At 43.1% G+C, this 27,893-nt stretch overlaps 1 protein-coding gene and 1 long non-coding RNA gene across 2 annotated transcripts in view; one reads left to right on the forward strand and one right to left on the reverse strand.

Moving 5' to 3' along the window:
• Positions 1-394: 394 nt before the first annotated feature.
• On the reverse strand, positions 395-6,480 carry LOC127057319 (uncharacterized). The gene is made up of 3 exons (XR_007776064.1): positions 4,857-6,480; positions 3,994-4,161; positions 395-752 (listed from the first exon to the last, which is right to left on the reverse strand). It is a non-coding gene; the product is annotated as an uncharacterized LOC127057319 (long non-coding RNA).
• Positions 6,481-6,491: 11 nt separating this feature from the next.
• ALG13 (ALG13 UDP-N-acetylglucosaminyltransferase subunit) overlaps positions 6,492-27,893 on the forward strand; it is a 64,045-nt gene continuing 42,643 nt past the window's right edge. Inside the window, exons 1-7 of the mRNA XM_050965223.1 lie at positions 6,492-6,675; positions 6,938-7,100; positions 8,203-8,341; positions 11,680-11,785; positions 17,827-17,887; positions 24,724-24,881; positions 26,331-26,414. Of these exons, the coding sequence (XP_050821180.1) occupies positions 6,595-6,675; positions 6,938-7,100; positions 8,203-8,341; positions 11,680-11,785; positions 17,827-17,887; positions 24,724-24,881; positions 26,331-26,414 (792 nt within the window). The 5' untranslated portion in view covers positions 6,492-6,594. The remainder of the gene's footprint in view (positions 6,676-6,937; positions 7,101-8,202; positions 8,342-11,679; positions 11,786-17,826; positions 17,888-24,723; positions 24,882-26,330; positions 26,415-27,893) is intronic.

Genomic DNA, 27,893 nt, shown 5'->3' on the forward strand with positions numbered 1-27,893 from the left:
AACCAAACTACTACCCAAGAATAATTTTGACCCCCAACAAGGGAAAGGTGCCAAAGACTTCATGAAGTCCATTAGGTCTTCACTGATTTTATGTGGAAAGCACTCTGATACTACAATGATGGGTGGCAGTAAAAAACCCTAAGGTAGACAGGATTCCTCCTGCCCTGCAGGAAGTAAGAGTCATAGCTAGAGGAACTTGGGGATATTCAATGGAAATCATCCATTCCTACAGGCAGGAAAACTCTTAACAGAAGCAATTTTAAAGTGCCAGGATTCTCATCCTGCAAAAGCTTATGCATATGACTAGCCCCACCGTACTCAGTTTTCAGATCATATTGCTCCTCTCAGCAGTAGAACTGGCATGTAAACAGGATAAAAATAATTTTCATCATAGTTTTAAAGTGATTATTTATAGTTTTCTCCAAAAACATTCTTGCTTAATACACTAAAAGACCTGAGCCCAATCCTGCTATCCTTGCTCATGTAAGTAGTCCCACTGACTTCAATGGCATTTGACACATGAATAAATGTTACAAGCTCAATCCATATAAAAGTAAGATATTGAAAACATCCACTTTTGTTTGAGAAAACAAAAATTTTACTACATTCTCAGATGCTAGCTGTACTCTGTTAGCATTTCATGTGCTAACTCATGCTTATCTACAGTGACTGATGCATCATCAGCACAGGTTGCACTGGAACAGAGGACGTAGAGTGAGATGTTTGCATCATGGGCGCTGTTCTTCAGAGCCCTACAAAACAAAATTAAGACACTGTAAAACTTTTTGAAAACATTCACATGTTCTGCTCATGATAATATTCCTGATTTTCAGGAAGGTTTTAATTAGGAAACTGCTTAGCACATATGGAAATCTAATGCTCTGTACAGTACTGTATACACATTTAAATCTGACCATATTGATATTGTTACAAGTTAACTCCTAAAAGGACTATAATTTGAAAGACAGAGGGGAAAAATATTTTTCTTCTGTTTATCAATGTTTTCTTTGTGCTTTAACAGCACTTTGTGTACGGACCATTGCACCTCCTCCACTAACACAATGACCTCGCTCTTACCACAGGAAGACAGTACCAGATTTGCACTGTCCCATAAACAGGGCTTCTGATTTTCAGTTTTTATGAACACCAATAAAACACCCTCCACTTAAAAAAAATAAACTTGAGTTTATCCAATTAACACCAGCAATGGTTACTTGTATCTAAAGCTTGTCTATACAGAGCAGTAATGCAGACTACAAGGGAGTAATTTCTAAAGCATATACTATAAGCCCAACCCATATACCATGTGTAAGATAGTCCTCTCAGAGCACTCCCTTGTGGTACAACATGGCCCTGCAGATACTGGCTTTAGCTTCATCTGGGTCCCTTGTAAAAAGTTACTCACAGACAAGAATACTGTAAACTAAGGTTTCTGCTTTGTAAGGTTTTATTTATTAAGTCTCTAACAGCAAATCAAACCACTCCTCCAGTCCAGCCCTTGTTCCCAGGATCCTATAGCCCTCCTTCTACGATCTGCAGCACTGTTAACCCACATAGGTTTTTCCCTTCTTAAGTCAGAAGTGCCACAGCTCTCCTTTTGGGCTCTGTACTGATCATTCAGGCCAGCTGCAGTCTTTTCACAGCTCCATCAATGCTAACCCCTTTCAACTCTATAGAGCAAAACAGGCCTCATCTCCCTTTCTGGAAGCTTCCCTTTTATTACCAGGCCTGAACTAATTTACTCACATGACCTCCCAGTCATAGAGTACTCTAATTTCTTGCACCTGGGGAGGCAGACAAGTCACAGGTGGGAAAAGGGCCTGTCAGGCTGTCACCTTGTGATAATGCAAAACACAGTTGCACACAAGTTTGCCTGCTGTTTTGTACTGCGGGTCACTTTATAAGAAAAAGTCTGTCACATGGACTCATCTCCTACCCCAACACTTCTCTAATCCCATCTCTTGGTTCTCATAGGATTGTATTCTATGAGGCCATCAGGAGGCATGTTTTTCCATGGGCTTTGCAAGAGGATGGTAAAAAAGCAGAGGCAAAGCTGAAACTGAAGGCAGGAGAGTGCTTTAACAGAAAAGCAGATGGGTAACTCTAACCATGTCTGGTGATGATAATCACAAACTTTCCAAGAGGCCCTTCTAAACATTAGCCAGGGGCAGAGGGGTGAGAGCAGAAAAACACTTTTACAATTATTTTTCCTTTTAAAAATTACAATGTGCACTTTAAAGAGAATGTTTTAAAAATATTCAATTTCCCTTTGATTTCTTAATCCTCACACCTTCCCCCTCCCCACCCCTCGGCAAGCATACATAGGTAAGTAGAAGTAATCCCATTTTACAGGAGAAGACACAGAAAAGGTAAATGGTTTGCCGAAGGTGCAATAGCCTGTCAGTGACGGAGGCAAGCTTAAAACTCAGGAGCACAATGGATCCTAGCCTGGTGCTCAGTCCAAAAGGCAATGCTTGCTGTCTCATTGCTGTTAATTTTTAAGCTCTTTGCAGGGTTACATGTCAAGCTAACATGCATTCTTGGCTCGCCTGAAAGGTTTGCCTTTTATAACCTGAAGCATTTAAAATCTTGTATTTCTCCTTTGTGCACAGGAGAACAACCTTTTTTTAGGTCAACAAAGGGTCACCAGACACTAGTTTCCAGGAGAACATGCATAATTTCTGGGATTTATTTTTAATTAATGCTCTCCATCTGCAAGACCACATACAGAGACAGAGTTATTTATGTGTACAGGAATCTAAATAAAATATAAACCCAAGAATTGAAACCACATTTGTCTCTTTTCCTTCTGTCTCCCATACCATGCTGTTTTGGTATTGGTGAAAAGTTTTGCTTTATTTGACCTTCAGGTAGTGGATGAGGCCCCAGAGGGGCAATAATGGCTGTTGGGCGGGAGGGAAGAGGCGGGGCCAGAAAGACTCAGAGGTCAGCTAAAGGGGCTGTTGCCAACTCTTATGGTTTTAGTGCAAGTCTCACAATATTAGGTATTTTTCTTAAAGCCCCAGCTACTGGAAAAAGACATTGCAAAAGGATCTCAGCTTTCATTTTAAAATAAAGTACACCATTACCCCAATATAACGCGGTCATGGAGAGCCAAAAATCCCTATCATGTTACAAGAGAAACGCGGTTATATCGGGGTAGCGGTGGCAGGCCGTGGGGAGCCCCAGGCCCTTTAAATCGCTGGTGGAGCCCCACTGCTGCAGCCCTGGGGTAAGAGTGGCAGGGCTCCCCACAGCAGCCTTGGGCCCTTTAAATCACCGGTGAGCACCGCTGTTGCAGCCCTGGGGTAGCAGCAGCAGGGCTCTAGCAGTAATTTAAGAGCTCTGGGCTCTGGCTGCTGCGGGTAGTCCAGGCCCTTTAAATTGCCAGCCCAGCTCCGCTGCCGTAGCCCCAGAGTAGCGGCAGCAGGGCTCCGTTGGTAACTTAAAGGGCCCGGGGCTCCCCACAGCAGCCAGAGCCCCGGACTCTTTAAAGCGCCGCCGGAGTCCCGCTGCTACCGCACTATATGCGAACCCTTGTTATATTGGGTCATGGTGTAGCGGTGTAATTTTATTTTTTGCAGAGAAGAGCTTGAAAAAGTGGCTCAAGAACACCTTGAAAGCTCAAAAATCATTACACAAAAGAAAACAAAAGTGTATGATTTTTTTTAAAAAACAACATGATTTTTAAGCCAATATAATGATTTTTGGGAGCTTGACTCATGATTTTTTAACAGGGTTGGCCATATTGTAAATGCCTTAGGACAAATATAAAGGGCTGAAGTTGTGGGTTCACTCAAAGGGTACCAGAAGAGGACAGCTAGCAGAAACCTCTGGACAAGACCCACTGCTCTGAGAAGGTGTCAAGGAGGATAGTGAACGCTACTCAAGGAAAACTATGGTCATTCTGCTTATTTTCTTATCTGGACTTAACTTCCTAATTTTACTTTCTTATCTCTAATAAAACTACACTTCTAATATGCATTAACTTACTCTTCTAGATACTCTGGATTCTCTTCATACACAACAGGTCTCAGAAACTGCTCCATTAAGAACCTTTTATGGTGTTGGTTTGTTCCTGTGGGCTCTTACAACAGTCATTGCACCAAACTCTTTCATTCACTGACAGAGAAGGGAGGAATTCACCTGGTTTTGAGGAGCCTGAGAAATCAATGTTCACCAGAATGTATCTATTAAAATCAGATCCTTTCATACGTATACATGCAAATATAATATTACTATTATTTTAGTATACAGTTCCCCCTCAACTTCTGATTGGATGGTGGAGGAGAATGACATCTGAACAAACTATGTGTTTGGTTAGCATTTTCCTTTAGAAACATTGTAACAGTGAGATAGTTTAGCTCCTCTCCAGAAAATAGATGGTTTGCTCTGAAGAGAGACAACTGGAGACAGGTGTCAGATGGGACCTTAGGAGTTAAAAACAGGGAAGGAAATTAAAAGAAACAAAGTAGTCAAGAAGCAGATGGTAGACAAGTTCCAGTGGGAGCAGGAGCAATAGAATTAAAGGGTGTCTATTCTTCGAGGCGGAGGTGTGATTCCCAGCTTGAGGAGACATATTTGTGCTAGCTCTCATCGAGCTAGTCCACTAAAAAGGTGTAATTATGGCAGCATGAAGGGCTAACCACACACAGTACATGTCTGTCAGAGAAACCAGGTACGTACTTGTGGTGGCTAGCCCATCCCGCCACTCATGGTGCCATGGCTACATTCTGTTTTTAGCATGCTAGTTCACTGAGAGCTAGCACATGTCTTCTTAAGCTAGGAATCACACCCCCAGCTCAACATGTAGACACACTCAAATGTGAGCAGCCACACAGCGAAGTCAGACATACCTGAGCTAACGTGTCCTCACTGGTGCTGCACTCACTCATGGGTCATTAGCAGTTTGGGGGACATATCCCATGGTTCTTGGTACTGCAGTAAGCTGAGCTGCTCTTCCCAGTAAATTGTGGAAAAACTTGTCTGTCCTTCTAGGCAATGGGGGGGGGCATGAAGTATAGTATTCTGGAAAGGCATTCGAGGTCTATCAGCACTTGGTGATTTAGCCTAGTTCTGCACTATAAAACTGGGAGGTTACCAGCCCAAGTAAAAGTGGCACCTGAGCTCTAACACCCAGCTAAACTGGGTTTAAAGCATCACTAAATGCAGGTCAGAGGGTTTTGAATGGATATGGGGAGGGGGACTTGAGGGTGAGATTATGGGCAACAGCTGATCAGGAGCATGAGTTAACTCTGCAGGGACAACAAAAGTTGCAAAAATGAACTATGTTTTAACCCTGTCAAAGGAGTAGGTTTTACAGTTATTTATGCCAGATGTCACAGCGGTAGGTGCTGCAGTAACACCTACAAATAAATCATGATTATCTGAAGGCTAATTATTCAAATTTGAGTTGTCTGGACTTTGTTTCTGTCTCCCATTTCTGCACAGTGAAATTAATCAGAAACACTGATTTTGTGAAATTTTTGGATGTTTGCTAAAATCTTTGAAAATTAATGGTTACATGGATAAATGTAAAAACCATATATAAGAGTGTAGTTGGGCCCTTAAAGCAAATGGGAAGAGATAAGTCTTTGCCTACTTCACTAACCACAGTTTTGTTTGGGATTGATTGGGTATTCCCCATTTCTGGTCTTTCCAGGGTGCTTTGTTCAATTGATATTGAGGGCATGGGAGCATGGCACAGAAGAAATATCTGCTATTTGTCTAAGCCAGTGGTTCTTAACCTTTACTGCAGTCTGCACCCCTTTAGTTCTCAAAATACATTCTTGCACCCCTTATCAAAAATTGTTGAAGTAGGTTAGTTCTTTAAACCTAGATATATTTTTTGTTTGTATATTACAGTAATCATTAAAAAATGTATAATGTTAATAAATACATAGGTTTGATGAAACAAAATAGTTATATTTACCTGCCTGTGCTTAATTTGTGTTTTTGATGATCTACCTTCTAAAAAAATCCGGCATGTCTCACACTCCCAGAAAGGGCATCTCACACCCCCAGGGGGTGCGTGCACCCCTGGTTAAGAACCACTGATTTAAGCTCTGTAGAGTATGTTTAGATGCCACAGTTGGTCGGGAACTCTTGTGATAAAAATAATTAACAATTAAAATAGCAAATTAGGGGTAAACTTAGATCATTGCACGCAATCTCCTTGTCCCTTCTCCAGTCCCCAGCCTAGCTCCTGTCTCCTGGGAAAAGCATATCTAGCTAATCTCCCCATTGCTGGTTAAAACGCCACCCAATAGCAACTCTGTGCTTAGCAGTAAGGGAACAGCTGGCTCTGAGGGCAGGCTGAGTATTGCTTTGGTTACATTTATTTCAGGTTTACACGTGCTGGGCAGGGGTTACCCTGGGGGCCAGGTGGGTAACGCGTGTGAGAGACCATGACCAGTTGTCACGAGGGGTCGCTGGGGAAGCTGGCTCGGGGCTTGCCCGGTGTGGGACTCGCCGCCTGCAGGTCCCCCGGCTTTGCTGAACCGAGGGCGCCCCCTCGCGGCCGCTCGCAGCCCGGCTTTCCGGGAGAGACGCCGCTTGGCCACCCCCGGCCCGGCTCAGGGGAAGCGGCCGGCCATGAAATCGGCCTTTGTCACCGTGGGCACGACCAGCTTCGAGGAGCTGATCGCCGCGGTGACCGCCCCGGAGACTCTCCAGGTGAGGCCGAGGCGCCGGGGCCTAGTACGACCCGGGGCCTGCCGCAGCTCCCGGCTTCCCCTGGCTCGCGACACAGGCCCCTTACCGCGGGGGCGGCTGCTGGGCCCCGGGGCTGGCTCCCCTCACCCGGCTCGGCTCGGCTCGGCTCGGCGCGGGACTCGTGCGCGCGAGGAGAGAAGCGGTGCTGGCCCCTGGCCCGGCCCGGCCCGGCCCGCCTCGTCCCCGGGGCGCTGTAACCTCCCCTCCCCCCGTCTCGCTGTAGGTCTTGCGGAGCCTCGGCTACGGCAGGCTCGTCCTGCAGGTTGGCAGAGCGGCGGCGGCCCCGGCCCCGTTCCGCACGGCGGCGTTTACACTGGACGTGTTCCGGTTCAAGGAGTCGCTGGCCGAGGACCTTGAGAACGCGGATCTGGTGATCAGCCACGCGGGTAACGCGGCTTCGGGGGGGCGTCTGAGTGTCTGGCGGGAGCAGGTGCCCGGAGTCAGGGGGGTGAGCTCTGCTCTCTGCTGCCTGCTCTGGGCCCCAGCAGGGCCGCCCTGGCGAGCCGAAGTGCTGCGTTTGCCCTAGGGCGGGGGTCAGGAAAACTGGCATAGCCCTGAGGGGCCACTGACAAGTTTTAGAGCTTTTACCTCTGCCCCTGTGATGACGTGGGATTGTCTGTAATAGTGTCATGACACCAGTGCCTGCCTTGGTGTCCCCTATGTGCTGCCTTGTTACCCAATGGGTGGAAAAGGACAATTTGCTCTCAGGGCAGGCTAACGGGCATCGGTATGAATATCACCTAGCTGTCTGAGCTTCAGTGGGGCCTTGGAAAAGGACTGGCAGAGGCTGACCCCATGTCAGTGGAGAATTTGAGAAGATAGTGGCAAATCCAATCACCAGGATAGTGACAACTAGCAGCCAGTGACCCAGAAGGAGAGAGATTTCCCCATCTCTTCAGGGTAGCTCAGCAACATACCAGCTCAAGGACAAAGGATGGGAAAGCTGTGAGGTGGGGGGGCATAAGAATTGATGGCTGAAAGGAGACATCTCTTATTTGGGAGCTGATTTGGGAGCAGTTGGATTATATCTGCAAGTGCTTGGTGAGGTGCATTAATTCCCAAAGAATGGACAAGGCCCCACCAGTAGTGTAGCTCAGTTGGTCTTACAGAACAGAGCTCACCACGTGAAAGAGTGCTGGAGCCCCAGAGGTTGAATCTAAGGAGGTGGTGAGGCCACAAGGCCTACCCTGTGCAGGAAGAGTGAGACACTTTGAGGGACTGGCATGCTGAAGGTGTTCCTCCTAGAAAGTTTAGCAAAGCTAGAGGCACAGCACCAATTCTAGGGATGTGTGACAGTCTCCCAGTTTAAATTTTGTAAAATTTTAGTTAAAACTCCCATTCAGACCAAATGTCAGTGGAATCATACAGCATAATGGGAGTATGGCCTGAGTAAATACTTCAGGGTTAATTGTTTTTTACTGCAAGAGTGTAAGGTGAAACTTGATGCATATGTGCAAATATTGTTCATGTTACTGATTTCTTCTATAGGTGCAGGCACTTGTTTGGAGACACTGGAAAAAGGAAAACCACTCTTGGTGGTTGTAAATGAAAAGCTGATGAACAATCATCAGCTAGAATTAGCCAGGCAACTATACAGAGATGGACACCTCTTCTACTGCACTTGTAGGTATGGCACATATTTTCATATCATTTGTGCCTCCTTCTAAGGGTACAGCCAACCATTCTCATTTTTTTCCCTTAGAAGAAATTGACAGCAGCCATCCTGACTGAACTAGTATTATTATTAGTAGTGTTAAGGTAGTGCATAGGAGCCCTAGTCATGGCCCAGGACCCCATTGTGCTAGGCATAGTTTTCACAGTTTTCTTTTACAGTATCACTTACAATACATAGATTTATTGGGGGGTGGGAGGAATCTCTTCTCTGCAACTCTACATCAAAGGCAAAAATCAGTAACTCTTCCTCAAACGGACAGTGACTAGTTGGGCATAGCTACCTCCAGAGCTGGTCTACCGCTGCTACATATTTTTTGCCAGGGTAGATTACTACTAGAGTTATGCTTGTTGCTATTTCCACCAAATAATTGAAAATCTGGTTCCAAGGTTATCATTTTTTAGGGCGCTACTGATTCTGATTAAATGACACACACTCTAAACAGAGCAAAAGTGAAGGAGTTTGAGTTGTAATTATTCAAACTGTTCAGAAAAAAAAAAAAAAAATCCAAACCTCTGAAGTTGATAGAAAGCAGCACTGGCCAATAGCTCTAAGGGTATGGCTACACTTGCAGCTGTACAGCGCTGGGAGTTAAACCTGTCTTCATACAGCTGAGTAGGGAAAGTGCTGCAGTCTGTCCACACTGACAGCTACCAGCGCACTGTCGTGGACACATTTGCAGCATCTGCAGCGGCATTGGGAGCGGTGCATTATGGGCAGCTATCCCAGCATTCAGATAGCTGCAACATGCTTTTTAAAAGGGTGGGGTGGGGTGGAGTGTGGCAGGGAGCGTGGGGGAGAGAGAGTGGATTTTTGGAGCCAACACTGTGTCAGCAGCTGCCTTGCAAGTTCCAACCTCCTCCGCCACCCCTCTCTCCCTCACTGAAAGCAAACAGCAACTGTTTTTTCCCCTCACAGACCAGATAAGCAGCCGTGCCGAAATGGACCCCTCCTGCCTGCCGCGCTGCTTCTCTCCTCAAGCCCCCTCCCTCCCCCTCTCTTCAAGCAAACACTAGCTGTGGGCGTTCCAAAGGGAAACCCTCTGCCTCTGCCCATTCACAGCAAACACTTGCTGTATTTCTTTTTTTGATAACCAGCTCCCGGAGTTCACAACAAAACAAAGAGAGGCATCACAACAAAACAAAGAGAGTAATCTTTACTTAAAAGGATTATGGGAAGCTTCCAGAGGTCAGTCACAGTGTACTAAGATTATTCCCTGTTTACACTGGCACCCCACTGCTGCAGCAGCAGTGCTATACTCTTTATTCCTCTCGTGGAGGTGGAGTACAAGCAGTGCTGTAGCCACAGAGATACAGCATTGTATGTGCCTTGCCAGTGTGGACGGTGAGTGAGTTACAGCGCTATAAAGCCACCAACAGTGCTGTAACTCTCAAGTATAGCCAAGGCCTAAGTAACATACCATGTAAAGTAAATTTAATAAAAGGCCCTGTCTCTTCAGAGGCTTCTGTTTGAACTTATTTAGGTCTTCATGTTAAATACAGCCTTAAAACAACATGAGAAGTTTGGGTTGATCAACCACTATCCTACCCAGAGGGAGAGTTGTTGAATAATCATTTAGATCTGACACAAGCTCTCTTGTCTTGCACACTGATTGCTCCTGTTGTCAACTTAATTCTAACACATGGCTGTCTGTAGTCAGGAGATCTTAGGAAGGTAAAAACAGGATACAGATTGGATAATGTGAAATGCATTCACAAGTGTCTTTAATTTTAAGTAATCTTATTACTTATATAGTTCATGGTACTATTAATGAATAAAATAAGATTAAGTCCCTCCTTCAAGGATCTTAAATTTAATATAAACACAGATAACACAGTGAATATTATTGTCCTTCATAAGTGAAAATCATTCAGGAAAAATTGAGAAGGGAGAATGGGAAGGCTTTAGGGTACATATTATATGTTTTATGATTCATGTTTGGGAACTTTGGGTTATGGTAATTTCTTATGTTTTGGTAAATTTAAAACTACTATCATGAGACATAAATAACTAAGTGAAAATATTTAGTGGAAGAAGAATTTTGAGAAGGGATCTGAAGGGCAGACAAAAAAGGGAGTGTACGGTGGCTTTTGACCTGCGACAGCATGTAACCCACTCTGAATCTCACTCCACTTTGAAAGGAAAAACTCCTGGGAGAATTCTGCAACAAAAAAATCCAAAATTCTGCTTATTTTATTTGTCAATGCAATATAATCACACCAGTTTCATTTCTTTTGGTAATTTATTTAAACTACCGTACAGGGAAAAAAAAATCACAATAACTGTTCAGCATTTCCTAAACACATGAAAGGTAAATTACAACTACTTGGTAACCAAGACCCTGCATTCCAGTTATAATCCTGGATTTTCATTTACATTACTTTTATTTTGGTGTTTGGTGTTCTGTAAAGTAGACTGCCACTTTAAATTGCTCAGACTTTCACACATGAGTCATACAGTTTTGCTAATCATTGTCCTGCATTTATTTTAAATGGATAAGTAAAGTAGATCCTGAGCTGTAATCTAACCCCATTGTGCCTCTCTGGCATAGGAAAAAAAGTGAGAAAGCCCATAGACCTTCCTAGCTGAAGATTGTTACTGTCATTTATGATAAGGCTCCTTTACACCACTCGGACAAGGTAAACGAGCCTTAATTGACTAAGACAGTGGAGACATTAGCAGCCTGCCTGTTTTGTTGTTACATTTCTGCTCTGCCCAGAGATAGAGCTTGCTTCACACTGCCGTATGCCAGTCCAAGCCCAGGATACAGCAATAGCGATGAGAGGGACAGAGTGAGTCTCTCTCACTCATTTGTGTGCAGGCAGGCACCCTGCCCCACCACCTTACTCTCTCTCCACAGGGGCGCGCATGCGCACACACACACGCATATCCAGCCTCCCTCCCCCCCATGATGATCTGCTCTCTGCTGCTGGCTGCTCCCAGCAGATGTGCCCTGGTTGCTGCAGAAGGGGCATGTGTTCGCCACAGATTTCTTGGCTCCTCCATTTTTCTGCAGGAGAGTCAAGAAATCTGCGGAAGGTATGAATTCTGCGCCCCTCCGCACGGCGCAGAATTCCCCCAGGAGTAGTCATGCTGAAATAGTATGAGTTTCATGATGCTAATGCTCTTTCCACCTGTGGTGTGTCTTTTCCCTCTAATGTGTGTTCTTGTTCCTAATCTAATGCAAAAGGGACTCATGCATGCATGTTTTAAGGCAGGATTAGAAAAATAGTGAAAAACAAAATACCCCCATGTGAAGTGTTTAATCCTTTGTTTTTGCTTTGTTTTTATAGCACCCTTTTGGAGTCATTGAAGTCAATCGATATGTCAACACTGAAACCCTTTCCTCCTGGACAGCCAGAAAAATTTGCTGCGTTCTTGGACAGAGTTATTGGATTTGAATAACTAATCCAGAAAAATGAAAATGTTAGTATGTGAACAAATTCTTCTAATGTCACTTCCTTAATAGGAAAAGCCACTTATTCGAACCAACACTTTTTGTATCAACTGAACATAAATATGCCTGTTCAATTTCAATTGACATTAAATATTTTCTCATTTAATGCCAATTTAAAATCTACTGGCATCATGCTTCAAGTAACACAGTGTCAGTAGAGGTATAGGGTTAATTTTTGTTTGACAACTCTATCTAAAGGACTTATCTAGCAAGAGCCAAAGAGAGCTAGAAACTAAAGACCCACAACTTGACTCTTGCAGACAAGGTCCAGATGGCAAATCCAGCTAACAGACAAAAAGTTGTTTTCTTGCAATTTTCAGTCTCAACTGTGTGTAAGATCTTAAAGAGAAAGAGAGAAATCCTAAATGAGTAGCACAATGGTTCAAACTACAATAAAAATGGCAGTGGATGGGGGGGAAAAAGAAGAGGGTAGCGGAGGCACTTCTGTGCTGGGTTGTTCATTCACATCATCAGAACACATCAATTACAGGCGAGTTACTGATCAGGAAAGCACAAAACATTGCAATGGAAATGGGACTTGAACATTTTGAACCAGTCAATAGGTGGCTTTGCTGGCAGAAAGTATGAACTAACATTGCATTTAAATGGAGCCATGGTGAGAGAGATACTGGTATCTGAATTCAAGCACTGGACAACAGATGTCCTGCCCTCAATTTTGGCCAAATTCTCTTTGGAGGACATTTATGGCTGATTTACTTTACAGCAATCCCAGATGAAATTCTGGCCTTTAAAAATTCATAATTAGCAGCAAAATAGCAAAAGAAAGAGTCACTGTTCTTGTGTGTGCAAGCCAAACTGGGAAAGATCAAATGAAAATTCTTGTGATTGAAAAAATGAAAATGCCATGTTGTTTTCCTGGTGTCCCCTCCCTGTCTACGATCTATAAAGCAAACAGGAATACATGAGTGATTATCATCAGATTCACTGAATGGTTTATGAACATTGACAAAGAGATGGGGGGAAAGAAAGGAAAAATTGCAGTGATTCTCAATTCAGCCCACCCTATTTACAAATGTGAAACTGAACTTTCTGCTATCCGGTACAATTTCTCTACACCAGACCACGACTGAAGGGGTAATTCACAATTTAAAGCTCCATTATAGAAAAATCATGGTGCATAAAATCTTCGTGCAAACTGATGGTGGCACAGCAAATGTGAGAAAGTTCACAAAAGATCTTGGTGTTTTGGATGGTGTTTATGTTGCATAGTAGCAGGCTGGAGGTAGCAACTTTGACAGTTGTAACTGACAAATTTGGTTTCGCAGCTGACATCAAAGAAATCACATTCTTATCTTGGAAGACTTCAGCTGAACTTGGTGAGACTTATGTCCTTGGCTGATTTACATGAATACTCTAAAACAAATGCTGACCTTGAATGCTTAAGTCAGATGACATAATTAAGATCTTTGTAGATCAGTTTTGGAGCCTACTGAAGTGAACAAAACTGGGGAGGAAGATGCAGTCCTAAACCAACCAAATAAGCTGTTTTTAAAACAAGCTTTTGGTTATAGCGAAGTGAATAAAACTATTACTAAATCCATTCTACAGTTTGATTAAAGCCCCAATCTCTGTCAGGTACTAACAGGATCATCAGATCCTATCTACAAGGCCAAATAATGTTTTAACCATATTGGGAATTAATGTGAAACCAGGTCCTCCACCACAGCAGCTTCTTTTGTAATATAGCCTGATCCACACTTGGAACAGACCAGTTACACTTATGTTGATACATAGCTGTTATCAAAGTTCTAACCACTTCTCCCAGATCACTGCGGTGTGGTTGGGTTTTGTTTTATACTAACAGTCAGACACGGTGGTACACTGCTAAAAAGTTAGTCTTTGACAAAATTCACTAGCACAATTTTCAGGGGGAAAAAAATCCCTGTCCACACTGACTGACACCCTGCTAGTTACACCCATCTCAACAACCACATATTAGTGTGGTTCTGATCACTGTAAGTAGGATAAAAGCCAACCTAAGGCTAAATTAATGTGCTCTTCTTCTATATGTTCTTTAAATGTGTTTGTATGTGAAAGCTGACAGTGATGCGGTTCCAAATGTCACAGAATATGTGAACACAAACAATTGAAACAAATTAATTTTATTTCATTAATGCCTATTGAGCTAGGCAGCATACGTACTTAATATAAAGACAGTCCCTCTTCCTGAACGTTTATAATTTGTTTTGATATTTTCTCCCATAGTTAGTTTGGACATGCAACAAATATGTGAAAGGGACAGAGTAGAACAGAAGCTTTGTTTGGAGTATTAAAGAGCTGAAAACAGGAAAATTGCTAAGCTTAATAATTTCCTAAAAAAAAGTATGAACACACTCTCTGCAACAGATTTCAGAATTCATTTCAATTATGTGCCTTCCACTGACATCTTTATGTCAACAACTATTTTTTTTACATGTCATAGCATCAAAAAAGCAAAGCAAGGAATCTGATGTATTTATTCACAAAAATTTATAGTAAAGTAAGGTTTGTATTAGGGCTGTCAAGCAATTAAAAAATGGCGATTAATTGCATTGTTAACAATAAAATACCATCTATTTTAAATATTTTTGGATGTTTACTACATTTTCAAATATATTACAATACAGAATACAAAGTGTGCAGTGCTCACTTATATTTATTTTTATGACAATTTTTTTACAGTGCAAATATTTGTATTTTTCAGTTGATGTCATATGAGTACTGTAGTGCAATCTCTTTATCGTGAAAGTTGAACTTACAAATGTAGAATTATATACCAAAAAACTGCATTCAAAAATAAAACAATGTAAAACTTTAGAGCCTACAAGTCTACTCAGTCCTACTTCTTGGTCAGCCAATCACACAAATAAGGTTGGTTACAATTTGCAGGAGATAATGCTGCCTGCTTCTTGTATACAATGTCACCTGAAAGTGAGAACAGGCATTCGCATGGCACTGTTGTAGCAGGTGTTGCAAAAGATTTACATGCCAGATGTGATAAAGATTCACATGTCCCTTCATGCTTCAACCACCATTCCAGAATACATGCTTCCCTGCTGATGATGGGTTCTGCTTGATAACAAGCCCAAACAGTGCAGACTGACACATATTCATTTTCATCATCTGAGTCAGATGCCACTAGCAGAAGGTTGATTTTCTTTTTTAGTGGTTTGGTTCTGTAGTTTCCACATCACAGTGTTGCTCTTTTAAGACTTCTAAAAGCATGCTCCACACCTCATCCGCTCAGATTTTGGATGGCACTTCAGATTCTTAAATCTTCGGTCAAGTGCTGTAACTATTTTTCGAAATCTCACATCGGTACCTTCTTTGCGTTTTGTCAAACCTGCTATGAAAGTATTCTTAAAACGTACATGTGCTGGGTCATCATCTGAGACTGCTATGACATGATATGTATGCAAAGTGTGGGTGAAACAAAGCAGGAGACATACAATTCTACCCCCAAGGAGTACAGTTACAAATTTAATTAACACATTTTTTTAATGAGAATCATCAGCATGGAAGCATGTCCTCTGTAATAGTGGCTGAAGCATAAAGGGGCATATGAATGTTTAACATATCTGTCATGTAAATACCTTGCAACCCCGACTACAAAAGTGCAATGCGAATGCCTGTTCTCACTTTCAGGTGACATGGTAAATAAGAAGCAGGCAACAGTATCTCCCATCAATGTAAACAAACTTGTTTGTCTTAGCCATTGGCCAAATAAGAAGTAGGAGGTAAACTGAAAAATACCTTTTCTTTATAATTTTTACAGTGCATATATTTGTAATAAAAAATAATATAAAGTGAACACTGTGCACTTTGTATTCTGTGTTGTAAGTGAAACCAATATTGAAAATGTAGAAAAACATCCAAAAATATTTGATCATGTCAATTGGTATTCTGTTGTTATAAGTGCGATTAATTTTTTAAATTGTGATTAATTTTTTTAGTTAATCATGTGAGTTAACTGATTCATTGATAGCCCTAGTTTATATGTGTTATGTTTGTGGTATGGGTATTAATAAACATTCACACAACAAACAACTTACTCTTGGTTAAATACACTTTTGTTTGGCAGAATTTTGGAAAATACAGACTGTTCAGTCGGAGGTTCTTACAATAGTGTAGACTGGTCCAGGGTAGGTGAATAGGTTCTGTTCTAAACCATGTTAGCAAACACATTTTAAAATAACACAATATAATACACGACTTTTCACCTCATGTAGACAGGGCAAGGTCTGCTTACATGTGTTAGGTGGTCATGGTCAATCCTAGCCCTGGTCTACACTACAAGGTTAGGTCAAATTTTGCTGCTTTAGGTCGATTTTATAAGCAATGCATCTACACAACCAACTCTGTTCCGTCGACCTAAAGGTCTCTTATAATCGACTGCTGTATTCCTTCCCGGCGAGGGGAGTAGCACTAAAATTGACCATGCTGGGTCGAATTTGGGGTAGTGCAGACACAATTCAATGGTATTGGCCTCCGGGAGCTATCCCAGAGTGCTCCAATGTGACCACCTCTGGATGGCACTTTCAACTCCGATGCACTAGCCAGGTACACAGGAAAAACCCCAGGAATTTTTGAATTTCATTTCCTCTTTGGTCAGCATGGCGAGCTCAGCAGCACAGGTGACCATGCAGTCCCGGAATCGCAAACTACATGGGACATGACATGGAATCGCAAGCTCCAGCACGGACCGAATGGGAGATACTGGATCTGATTGCTGTATGGGAAAAATAATCTGTGCAGGCTAAACACCGATCAAAAAGAAGAAATGCTAATATATATGCCAAAATTGCATAGGGCATGGTGGAGAGAGGCTACAACAGGGACACACAGCAGTGCCACGTGAAAGTTAAGGAACTCAGGCAAGCCTACCAAAAGACATTATTGAGGGGGTACTACCACTACCCCACCCCTGTCCATGGACACCTGTAAGAGGGGAGTCTCATGCAACAGGGAGGAGGATGCGCAGCAGGCAAGTGGAGAATCAATTCTCCCTGGCAGCCAGGACCTTTTCATCACCCTGGAGCCAATACCCTCCCAAAGGCTTTCCCAGACCCTGAAGCTGGAGAAGGCATCTCTGGTGAATGCACATTTGTAACTACACTACAGAGTTTAAAAGCAATTGTGTTTAATGTTTGATTTGCCCTGAAGACTTGGGATGCATTCGCGGCCAGTACAGCTACTGGAAAAGTCTGTTAACATGTCTGGGGGGATGGAGCGGGAATCCTTCAGGGACATCTCCATGAAGCTCTCCTGGAGGTACTCTGAAAGCCTTTGCAGAAGGTTCTGGGGAAGGCTGCCTTATTTTGTCCTCCACGTAGGACACTTTTACCACACCAAGCCAGTAGCAAGTAGTCTGGAATCATTGCAGCACATAGCATGGCAGTGAATGGTCCTGGGTTTTGGTCACATTCAAGCAACATTCGGTCTATATCATTCTGTGTCAACCTCAGGAGAGCGATATCATTCATGGTCACCTGGTTGAAATAAGGGAATTTTTGTAAGGGAACAGTAAAAGGATCCCATTCATGCTGGGCTGTTTGCGCTTGGCTAAAAGGGATCATCCCAGAGAATAGCCATGCGGTGGGGTGGGGCTGAGGGGTGTGCTGCACATCCACCTGAAAACCGCAGCCCCTCCTTTTAAATGGCAAACCCAACCGGCATTTCTTGCTATGGGAAAGGAGGATGCTGCAGTTTCAAATCATTCCTACATGTTATGAAGGCAGAAGAATCCAACCCCACGTACCCTTTGGCTTACCATGGCTACCTGGAAACCAAATTCTGTTGCCCAGCCTTGTGTGATGTGTCACCATACTGGCAGGCACGCAATACAAAAGGCAAAATGCGATCTTGTACCTAACGCACATGTGCTGTCTGCTGTGAATTGCTTGATTCACTGTGAAAGAATCTCCCTTTTGTTCTCAGAAATGTATCGTCTTAAATTTTACTCTCCCTTTTTATCCCCCCACAGGTGCAAATGTCTCTGCGCTCCCCGTATCATCTCCATCCCAGAGGTTATCGCAGATTGGAAGGTGATAAAAATGCACTCACGATGACATGTTTTCTGAGCTCATGCAGTTCTCCCACACTGATAGGGCACAGCTAAATGCGTGGAGGCATACAGTGACAGAGGCCAGGAAAGCATACAGTGAGCACGATGAGAAGAGGCAGGAGGTGATGCTGAGGCTAATGGGGGAGCAAATGGACATGCTCAGGTGTCTGGGGGAGCTGCTGGAAAGGCAACAAGAGCACAGACCGCCACTGCATCCACTGTAAAACCACCTGCCCTCCTCAACAAGTTCCATAGCCTCCTCGCCCAGAAGCCCAAGAACGTGGGGTTGGGGGGAGGCTCTGGGCACCCAGTCATTCCACTCCAGAGGCTGGCTCAAGCAACAGAAGGCTGTCATTCAAACAGCTTTGACTTGTAGTGTGGCTACAGTAAGCAATGTGGCCTTGTCCTTCCTTCCTCCCCTACCCCACCCGGGCTACCTTGTCAGTTATCTCACTTTTAATAAAGAAAGGATGCATGGTTTCAAAACAGTAGTGACTGTATTTCCTATGCCAGCTGTGATCGAAGCAGGGAGGGTGGCTGGGTTACAGGGGATTAAAATCAACAAAGGGGGCGGGTTTGCACCAAGGAGGAACACACACAACTATCACTCCGTAGTCTGGCCAGTCATGAAACTGGTTTTCAAAGCCTCTCTGACGTGCAGCTTGCCAAGCTGTGCTCTTCTAATCGCCCTGGTGTCCGGCTGCTCAAAATTGGCCACCAGGCGATTTGCCTCAACCTACCACCCCACCATACACGTCTTCCCCCTTACTCTCACAGATATTATGGAGCGCACAGCAAGCAGCAATAGCAATGGGAATATTGGTTACGCTGAGGTCTAACCCAGTCAGTAAACAGTGCCAGCGAGCCTTTAAACGTCCAAAGGCACATTCTACCACCATTCTGCACTTGCTCAGTCTATAGTTCAACTGCTCCTTACTACTGTCCAGGCTGCCAATGTATAGCTTCATGCGCCATGGGAACAAGGGGTAGGCTGGGTCTCCAAGGATAACTATTGGCATTTCAACATCCCCAACAGTAATTTTCTGGTCTGAGAAGTAAGTCCCTTCTTGCAGCTGTTCAAACAGCCTGGAGTTCCTAAAGATATGAGCGTCATGCACCTTTCCCGACCATCCCACATTGATGTCAGTGAAACATCCCTTGTGATCCGCTAGTGCTTGCAGCACCATTGAGAAGTACCCCTTGCAGTTTATGTACTGGTTGGCAAGGAGGTCTGGTGCCAAGATAGGGGTATGAGTTCCATCTATCACCCCATCACAGTTAGGGAACCCCATTGCAGCAGCCATCCCCTATGACCTGCACATTTCCCAGAGTCACTACCTTTGCTAGCAGAAGATTACTGATTGCCTTGGCTACTTGGATTACAGCAACCCCCACAGCAGAGTGCCCACTCCAGATTGATTCCCAACTGACTGGTAGCAGTCAGGCATTGCAAGCTTCCAGAGGGCTATCGCCACTCGCTTCTCAAGTGTCAGGGAAGCTCTCATCTTGGTATTCCTGCATGTCAGGGTGGGGGAAAGCAACTCACAAAGTTCCAGGAAAGTGGCCTTACGCATGTGAAAGTTTCACAGCCACTGGGAATCATCCCATACCTGCAACAGTATGCGATCCCACCAGCCTGTGCTTGTTTGCCAGGCCCAGAATCGGTGTTCCACTGTATCAACCTGCCCTACTGCCGCCATGATATCCCAATTGCCACATCCTGTGCTTTCAGGAACGTCTGTGTCTATGTCCTCACAATCATCCTCATGCTGGCGGCTCCTAGCCAGGTTCTGCCCATAATGCAGGATAATGCATGAGATGTTTACTATGCTCATAACAGCAGCGGTGAGCTGAGTGGGCTCCAGGTTTGCCCTGCTATGGTGTCTGCATGGGTAACCCAGGAAAAAAGGCACAAAATGATTGTCTGCCATTGCTTTCACAGAGGGAGGGGGGGAGACTAGATGACATGTACCCAAAACCACCCGTGACAATGTTTTTGCCCCATCGGGCATTGTGAGCTTAACCCAGAATTCCACTGGGCAGCAGAAACTGCAAGGACTGTCAGCTACCCACAGCGCCCAGCTCTGTGAGTCGATGCTAGCCATGGTATTGAGGACGCACTCTGCCAACTTAATGCGCTTAGTGGTGACATACACAATCAACTGTATAAAATCGCTTTCTAAAGATCGACTTCTATAAAATTGTCCAAATTTCATAGCATAGACATACCCTTAAACTCCTGTTTTTCTACTCCAGACATAGCCTAAATGTTTTCTAGACTCCAGGTTTGATGTATTTATACAGCTGCAAGTCCATGTCAGAGTTCATGCAGGTTGAAATGTAAAAATGTCAATAATTCCACCAAACTGAGAACAGAAAGTACACCCATATCAAACAAATAAAACATTGTTCTGAGAGTCTCAGTATAATGTATACATATGTACACATATACACAAAGCACCAGTGAAATGCAGCATCCTCTAAGGTGGGAGTGTGGTAACCAAATAGTATACCGCACAGTGCACAACAGCTGAGGATGGAAATTTTAGTCCAAGCACATTGGGAAAGATCACTGCTACTTCAAGAAGTGTAATTGGTTATTTAATGTTTATGGAGAGAAAACGGGACTTTGTTTAAAAAAAAGGTTTAATTTAAAATAAGCTATATTTTAAAATAATTTTAACCAGGGCTAAACAAGTTTTGTTAAACTCTTGGTCTCATATCCACAGACACCAACATTGTTAGATGTAATCAAACCCAGCACTAAAAGAAGCTATCACTTGAACTAAGGCAGGCTGCCTCTAGTCTAGGGACTTGGCTTCACTGCAGAGTTAACCTGAATTATAACTGGAGTGTTGCTCTCATCCCATCCACACACAAAAACTATCAACTCAAGCATGGTAGTTCTTTTAATCTGATTTGGCTGGCCAGTCAACGGAGCTCAAGTGAACACAACTCAGCTGGCAATTCAATCACTACAATCTGAATGTTATTTCACAGTGTGGCTGCTCTCATTTGAGTTAGGCTAATTTGAGGCTTTAACTGCAGTGAAAACAAGGGTTAGAAATGAATAGACTGTACAGTCACTGTGGCCAGCCAGTAGGGGTGGACACATAAAATAGTCTATCTTATTACTAGATCTAGGTGGGAAACGGTTTTCTTATCTCATGAAAGTTTTAAAGATTTTGAAATTTATCCTGTCACAAATTTTGACAAATCATAAATCTCATATTTTTATGAACTGAACCTGAATTGGTGTTTTTTGGATTAGGTAAAATGAAATGTTTCCTTTTGATAATTCCAAAACTTTTAATTTCAACCTTTTTTAACCTTTCTTTTTGGAGATTATAAATGAACAGAAATGTTCAAAACAAAAAAGTTGTTTCAAACCAAAAATGAAACTTTTTGTTTAGAAAATGTTGAAGCAGAACCTTTTGACAATTTCAAACCATTTTTTAAAAAAATTCAATGTGGGAAATTTGTCGAAGCCAACCCTTTCCCACAGTTTCAGTTTTGACAAATTAGCATTTTCCAGTGCAAAAAAAATATTTAGCTGGAAAACTCAGACCAGCTCTGCTTACTACTTAATTGTTCAAATGTCTCAAAAAAGAAAAATACTGTTTGTATATCATTCTAATATACGGTATCATATATTCTCCTCCTTGCTCTGACCTGAGCTTTAGATTGGGATGGAGACGGAAAAGATTTGAGATAATTCATTAACACTTTATAAAAAATGAAGTTATTTGCTTTACATTGTTTTTAGTATCTACTCCCCAAAAATTGTTCCGGTCTTTAACTGTTCGGACACTATTCATATTTCATCCTGGATCATCTAAAACTTGTAACCTTCTGATTTCCTATTATATGAATCTCTCTACAAGTCGTCGTTTCTCTTCTATTGATCAGACACTCCAGTCATTTCTAAGCACTAGTGTTTTCATGTCCAGGTCATGGCATTTTCATCATTTTTAGTTAAGGAACAGTCTTTGATAAGTTTTTACAGTACTAATTAATGTTTTTCATTTTTTAGGCAAAAGGACTGGTTTGCTTTCTCATTGTAGTATTCTAGTAATCTTTTTGTACTGTTTTCTACTAACCCATCAGGGGCCTCTACATTTGGGGGGATCCATATAGCCTGTAGGATCTGGAAGTGCATTTAGTTTGCCAGGTCAAATCCAGCCCAAATCAATAGTAAACAAAAGTTTCAAAGAAGATTATTTACTTTAATTTAAAGAAAAACAAAACCGGCAAATAAAAGCATGCCCATCCAGGCTCTTGGTGACCTTAACAACAACTAAAAGCACAATTCAAAAATAATTACAAAGAAAATAACCAAATCAAAGTTCCATCCTGCAAGTTGGAGGATGCCTCCGTGGAGCAGCTGGCAAAATTAGCCCATAACAGCCATCAGTCAGCAAAACTATTAAAGTTCCTACTCTACCCTTTCTCTTCAAATTAATCTCACTCCTTCTCAGATGTCTTCTCTGACAGGCTTTGCAATATACCTATTGCAAAGGAGTTTTTAGTCCACAACAGGAAGAGGGGCCCTCATAGAACATATTAAAAATCCCCATTCAAATTGGTAGTATCAACATGGAGACCAAGGATAGAACAGGCATGCACACTAATGTTCTTCCACCTGGTGAAGGTACATTGTTCATGTGGTGTAGGGCTTGCACTTCACTGCCCATGCAGTATTTGTTCCGCAAATAAATAGAACTCTTCAGCACTCTCACCATAGGCATTTACAGGAGCATGGAAAAAGAGAGTAGGAATGACAAAAATGCCAGCAAGAGGGCTTTTAGAGGGTTTCCTCCCAAAAGGTAGGGGAGAGGGATTTGCAATATCACCCATCAATTACACAATACTCCTCTGCCATTATTTTGTCCTGTAAATGTCAAGCAGATACTTAAAAAATGGGGCAGGTTCAATTGTAAGAGTTGCAAGCCTTGACAATAGCCACATAGAATATTTTGTTTCTACTACTAAATAACCAACTAATTGTGCAATTGGTATTAAATGTCACTCCTTTAAATACTGTTTTGCCTAAAATAAGTTCTGTTTTTTTTTAAGTTCTGTGTGTAGGTGTTCGATGTCATTACATCCCCTATTAACACCTGAGAAACACAAACGACAGCTGTCTTCATAATCAAACAATTTGTATTCCAATACTGCACTGTAACCAGTTTATCTGGTGTCCAATGGCAAAACAGTGCATTTTTCTAATCCCCAAACATTTTCCTCAAGATTTTCACTTCCTAAATTGGGAAAGAAAACACTGTTTGGTTAATATTTACCACTTTAGGCCCAAATCCTGCAATACCTAGTTCACAGAGTCCCTATGAAACTACTTAACAGTTTTGGCTGAGTAGGGATTTAACCTACTCAGCCAAGGATTTAACCCCTAATTTGTCACATGCCATTTACAGTCATATACAGGCACATCAGAAAAAAAGCTCTAAATAATCAATATGAACTCAGCCTAACAAGAAATCCCTTCTCTTCCTGGGGTAGGATGAAGAACTAGACAGTATCTGTTGTCAGCATTTTATTGATCTTTCAGTCAAAGAACAATCCATTTTAAGAAAAAAAAACAAAACAAAACAGATACACACATGGACTCTGAACCTGCATATGAGTAATTTTACATGGAAACAGTCCTACTGAGTTCAAGGGTTTGCAAGACTGTGGCCTACAAATATAAACAAGAAAGACAACTTATTACCAATTTACACTACATCTAAAGGAGTCTAGTAAAACAGACAAATTTTCATGTTCTCCTCTCCGATGCCTCATTGGTTAATTGTCACTAGCTGGGTATTAGGCACCTGTTTTTGAAAAGGAGAGCAGCCTCGGCACCTGCCAAGAAACCACTCAAATCTGAAGGGGGGCACAGAAAGGGCAATATAACCTACGAAAGACAAACCAGAGCAACTAATAGTGGAATTCCCAGGAAATAAAGTTGTTCTATGTATTTAAACTTTATTACATTTGAATGCATTCCAACAGACAAGTTAGACCACATATGCAAAGCAGTCCTACATTATCTTCTGTCAAAGGCATATCATAAAATAATACTTCGCATGTAAGCTAAACAGCATGCAAGTTAACCCTAATAACAGTCCCTCCCTGGAGCAGAACCAGCTACAAGGAAACACGTGTAGGGAAACACAGGCCCATCCCTCCAGAATCAACTGCGATTCTTTCTGCAGCTTTGGATTCTAAGCCTGTGCTTGGGGGCTAGTACGGTTTTTAAACACTTGGGATTGTTGTCCATCCCTTAGGATGGTATGTGTGTCACAGTCGCATGGTGAGGAGAACTGAGCAGCCCCCAGCCCCGGACGCCTGTTCTGTAACTTTTCACACTTTGCTCCTAAGAGAAGCGCCACGGGGCTTCAGGCACCGCCTGATTCCCGAGCCCGCTGCCCCTAGGGCCGGCTCGCTTCGCTATATGAGGCACGAGACCAGGGCCGATCACCAAAACGGCCCCAGGAGCATGGGCAGCCCGGGCTCATTAGCTGCAGCTGGGCTCCCAGCTAGCGACGCCACGCGCAGCCCCCTGCGCCCCGGGGACTGCTGCGCTCAGCGGCGCCGCCGCGCTCCCCCTCCCCACTCAGCGCATCCCCGCCCCAGCGCCGCCTGCCCTCCAGCCTCCCCAGCGAGCCCCTCCTCCTTCCCCGAGCCCCGCGGCCCCAAAGCCCCCAGGGCCACAATGCAGCTGTCCTCCCAGCAGCCTGGTGCGTGCGCCTAGTCCTCAGGCTGGACCCGGGGGCTCGTGCTTCCCAGAAGTAGGAGTTACCCCTTCGCCCCAAGGCGCCCCCGCTCGGAAGATGCAGAAGGGCTGGAAGAAATACTTCGGCCAGAAATCCCTCAGCGAGGTCACCATGGATGAGTATCTGGCCAGCCTGGGGCTGTACCGCAAGCTCACGGCCAAAGACGCCTCTTGTCTTTTTCGGGCCATTTCTGAGCAGGTAAAAGGAGTTTCATTCCCACCCCCGCCTCCCCAGGGGGGTGAAGGTGGGGGGCTCCAGGCGCTGCCCCGCATGGCTCCTTGAGGGCTGGGCTTGTTCCCCTCATAGGCCTCCCCTGGGTGGTGCTTTAATACAACTTATGCCTTTGGGGGGATAACGTCACCTCTCCCTTCCTCCAGTTTTCCCGTCCCTTCTCTCCTAGAAAGAGCCAGATGAACTTGTAAGTGGGGTTCCACCTGTGTTCTTTTGGGAGTGGAGGGTGGATGGGGTTGGTTGAGGTAAAGGGGGAGGGATAGCTCAGTGGTTTGAGAATTGGCCTGTTAAACCCAGACTTGTGAGTTCAGTCCTTGAGGGGGCCATTTGGGGCAAAAATCTGCCTGGGGATTTGTCCTGCTTTGAGCAGGGTGTTGGACTAGATGATCTCCTGAGGTCCCTTCCAACCCTGCTATTCTATGATTCTTAGGCATCATTTGCCAAAGTTGTATTTTTGGCTTTGAAATAATCTTCATCTTTCTCTCCGTTCCCAAAGCTGGAGAAGCAGGAGTTGGATAAAAGTTTCTAGTTCTGCTCTGTCCCTTACACAACTGTGGGTTAGTTCTAGGTTTGCAAAATGAGCTGTGGCTGGGGTCTAGTTTACCTTTTATCCCAGCTGCCAAAGGTTGGGTTAAAGGTTCTCATTTGGACTAATATTCTACCAGTGGTTACCTAATTAACAATCATTTATTTTCCTTTAGCAACTTCAGATTCTTCCACCCAAAAATGTATGGGCAAATACCATAAGGCACAGATGTGCAGCCAAAAAGGATCATGCTATATATTGAGGTTCTATTTATAAGTAGTTTATAAAAGGTTTTATTAAATGACTATAATCACTTTCTATACACTTAGTCCAATGGGTCTAAAGGTTGATTACAACTATCTGTCATCTAATGGTGTGCTTATAATTACCTATAGTATGTGTTATTCAGGTCTGTAACATGCTTATAATATAGTCACCTTGTAATGTAAACCAGGGGTTCTCAACCTTTTTTCTTTCAGAGCCATCCCCCCGCCCCGATATAAAAATGTTGTGGCCCACCTGTGCCACAACAACTGATTTTCTGCATATAGAAGCCAGGGCTGGTGTTAGGGGGCAGCAAGCAGGGCAATTGCCTGGAGCTCTATGCCACAGAGTCCCTGCAAAGCTAAGTTGCTCAGGCTTTGGCTTCAGCCCCAGGCAGCGAGCCTCCGGCTTTCTGCCCTGGGCCCCAGTAACTCTAATGCTGGCTGTGCTTGGAGGACCCCCCTGAAACCTGCTCATGGCTCCCTAGGGGGCCCTGGACTGCTGGTTAAGAACCACTGATGTAAAACTATATGTAAAGGGAGCCTTAGAGTAAAGTGGAACTTAAAAATTAGCTGCAAACTTTTCATTTCAGTGCTTTTTAACACTTTTTTTGTTTGTTTTTCTAGCTGTTTGCTTGTCAGATCCATCATATGGAAGTCAGGAAGGCTTGTGTTTCGTTTATGAGGGAAAACCAACATAACTTTGAGTCTGTAAGTAGACTTGTGTATTTATGATATGCAAAGTTTTATGTGTACGCTTAGTAAATAATGGGTGTGTTTATATGTAAACATATTATTTATGTAGATCTGTGCACTGAAAACCTACATTTCACTGTACTTTGTTTTTTGTTTTTAGTTTCTAAGTTTTGACCAAGCACAGGTTTAAACTAGTACTTAGCAAGATGAGAAGTTGAGGGTAAAATGCTTTCTCATTTGCCTTACTCTGTATACTGTCCATTAGCTTCTAGTCAACTTTAGATTTGTTTCTAACCCTTGGAAATATATTTATATGGCACAACATTCTTATTTGTAAAAGGTAATATACATTTATTCTAAACATCTGATCTCTCATCAGTAACTGTGATTTACAGTAGTGTATAAACATTAATAAGCTATCTTTGTGAAACTGAAACTTCTTGCCTGTGAAACTATACATTTTGAAGTAAAACCTGCATCTCTAAGGACAGTGGAATGCTGCATGGCTCTTTCTTTAACTGTGGTGGTATACGTGCTTTAATGTCACTGTACACTTCCAGTGGATGACTTCAACTGTAGAAGCCTGCTGTTTTCACCCAGTGAAGACTCTACTTTAACTGAAGTGATAGAGGTCTGTGGTTTTCGTTCAGAAGATCACAAATTCAATCCCTGCCGACAACTGCAGTGTCTTTGTATACCTAGCCTCAAGTTTGTTACAATACTGCTGAATATTAGGAAATGTACTTGTTGCTGATGATGATGTACCATGTTGCTGACAACCACTGATCCAGGTAAACTTACCAGTATAGACAGGTCCTGTGACTGCTTTGAAACAACTTGGTTCTGGAAGAGCATTCTGAATACTCTACTGGCTGTTTTGAACTCTAATTCACGAATGGCTTTCCCTGCATCCGAAGGGAACAATTCTAAATGCTATCTATTTTGTGGATAAAACAATAAACTAGCTTCTTTTAGTATTATAATACAGCCTTTCACATCAAGTGATATTTAAGGGCTTTGTACACTATGTACATACCCCCTCTTAAATGCAGCTACCACTGGGGTGGAGGGAGACATCCAACTGACTCAAACATGTTGCATAATAGTGAGATAAGAGACTTTTTTGGTGACCAGCACTTGCACAAGTTACTACTCACAATTATTGCTGTGATATTTTAACTTCCATACAGAGCAGCCAAGATATTTACTGTCTCTCTCTCTTATTGGGTAAGGCAAACAAGGTAGCATTTAATGTATTGGCCTCAGGAGGAAGGGCTGGGGTGAGCAATGCTAGTATTTGCACACATGTATTTTAGGATATCTACCTTTTCCAACCTTAAGCTATCCCTTTTCAACTAGAGGAGTAGATGTAAAATTTGATAATAGCTAAAATTGTTACCTTGCAATTTAAAAACAAACATGCTTGAAAAGTCACTTCTGCAATGCACTGAATGGCAGCAGGTGGGGCAAACTGTTAAAATTAAACTATTTTCA

The sequence above is a fragment of the Gopherus flavomarginatus genome, chromosome 8 (assembly GCF_025201925.1).
Source record: "Gopherus flavomarginatus isolate rGopFla2 chromosome 8, rGopFla2.mat.asm, whole genome shotgun sequence".
Lineage (NCBI taxonomy): Eukaryota > Metazoa > Chordata > Testudines > Testudinidae > Gopherus > Gopherus flavomarginatus.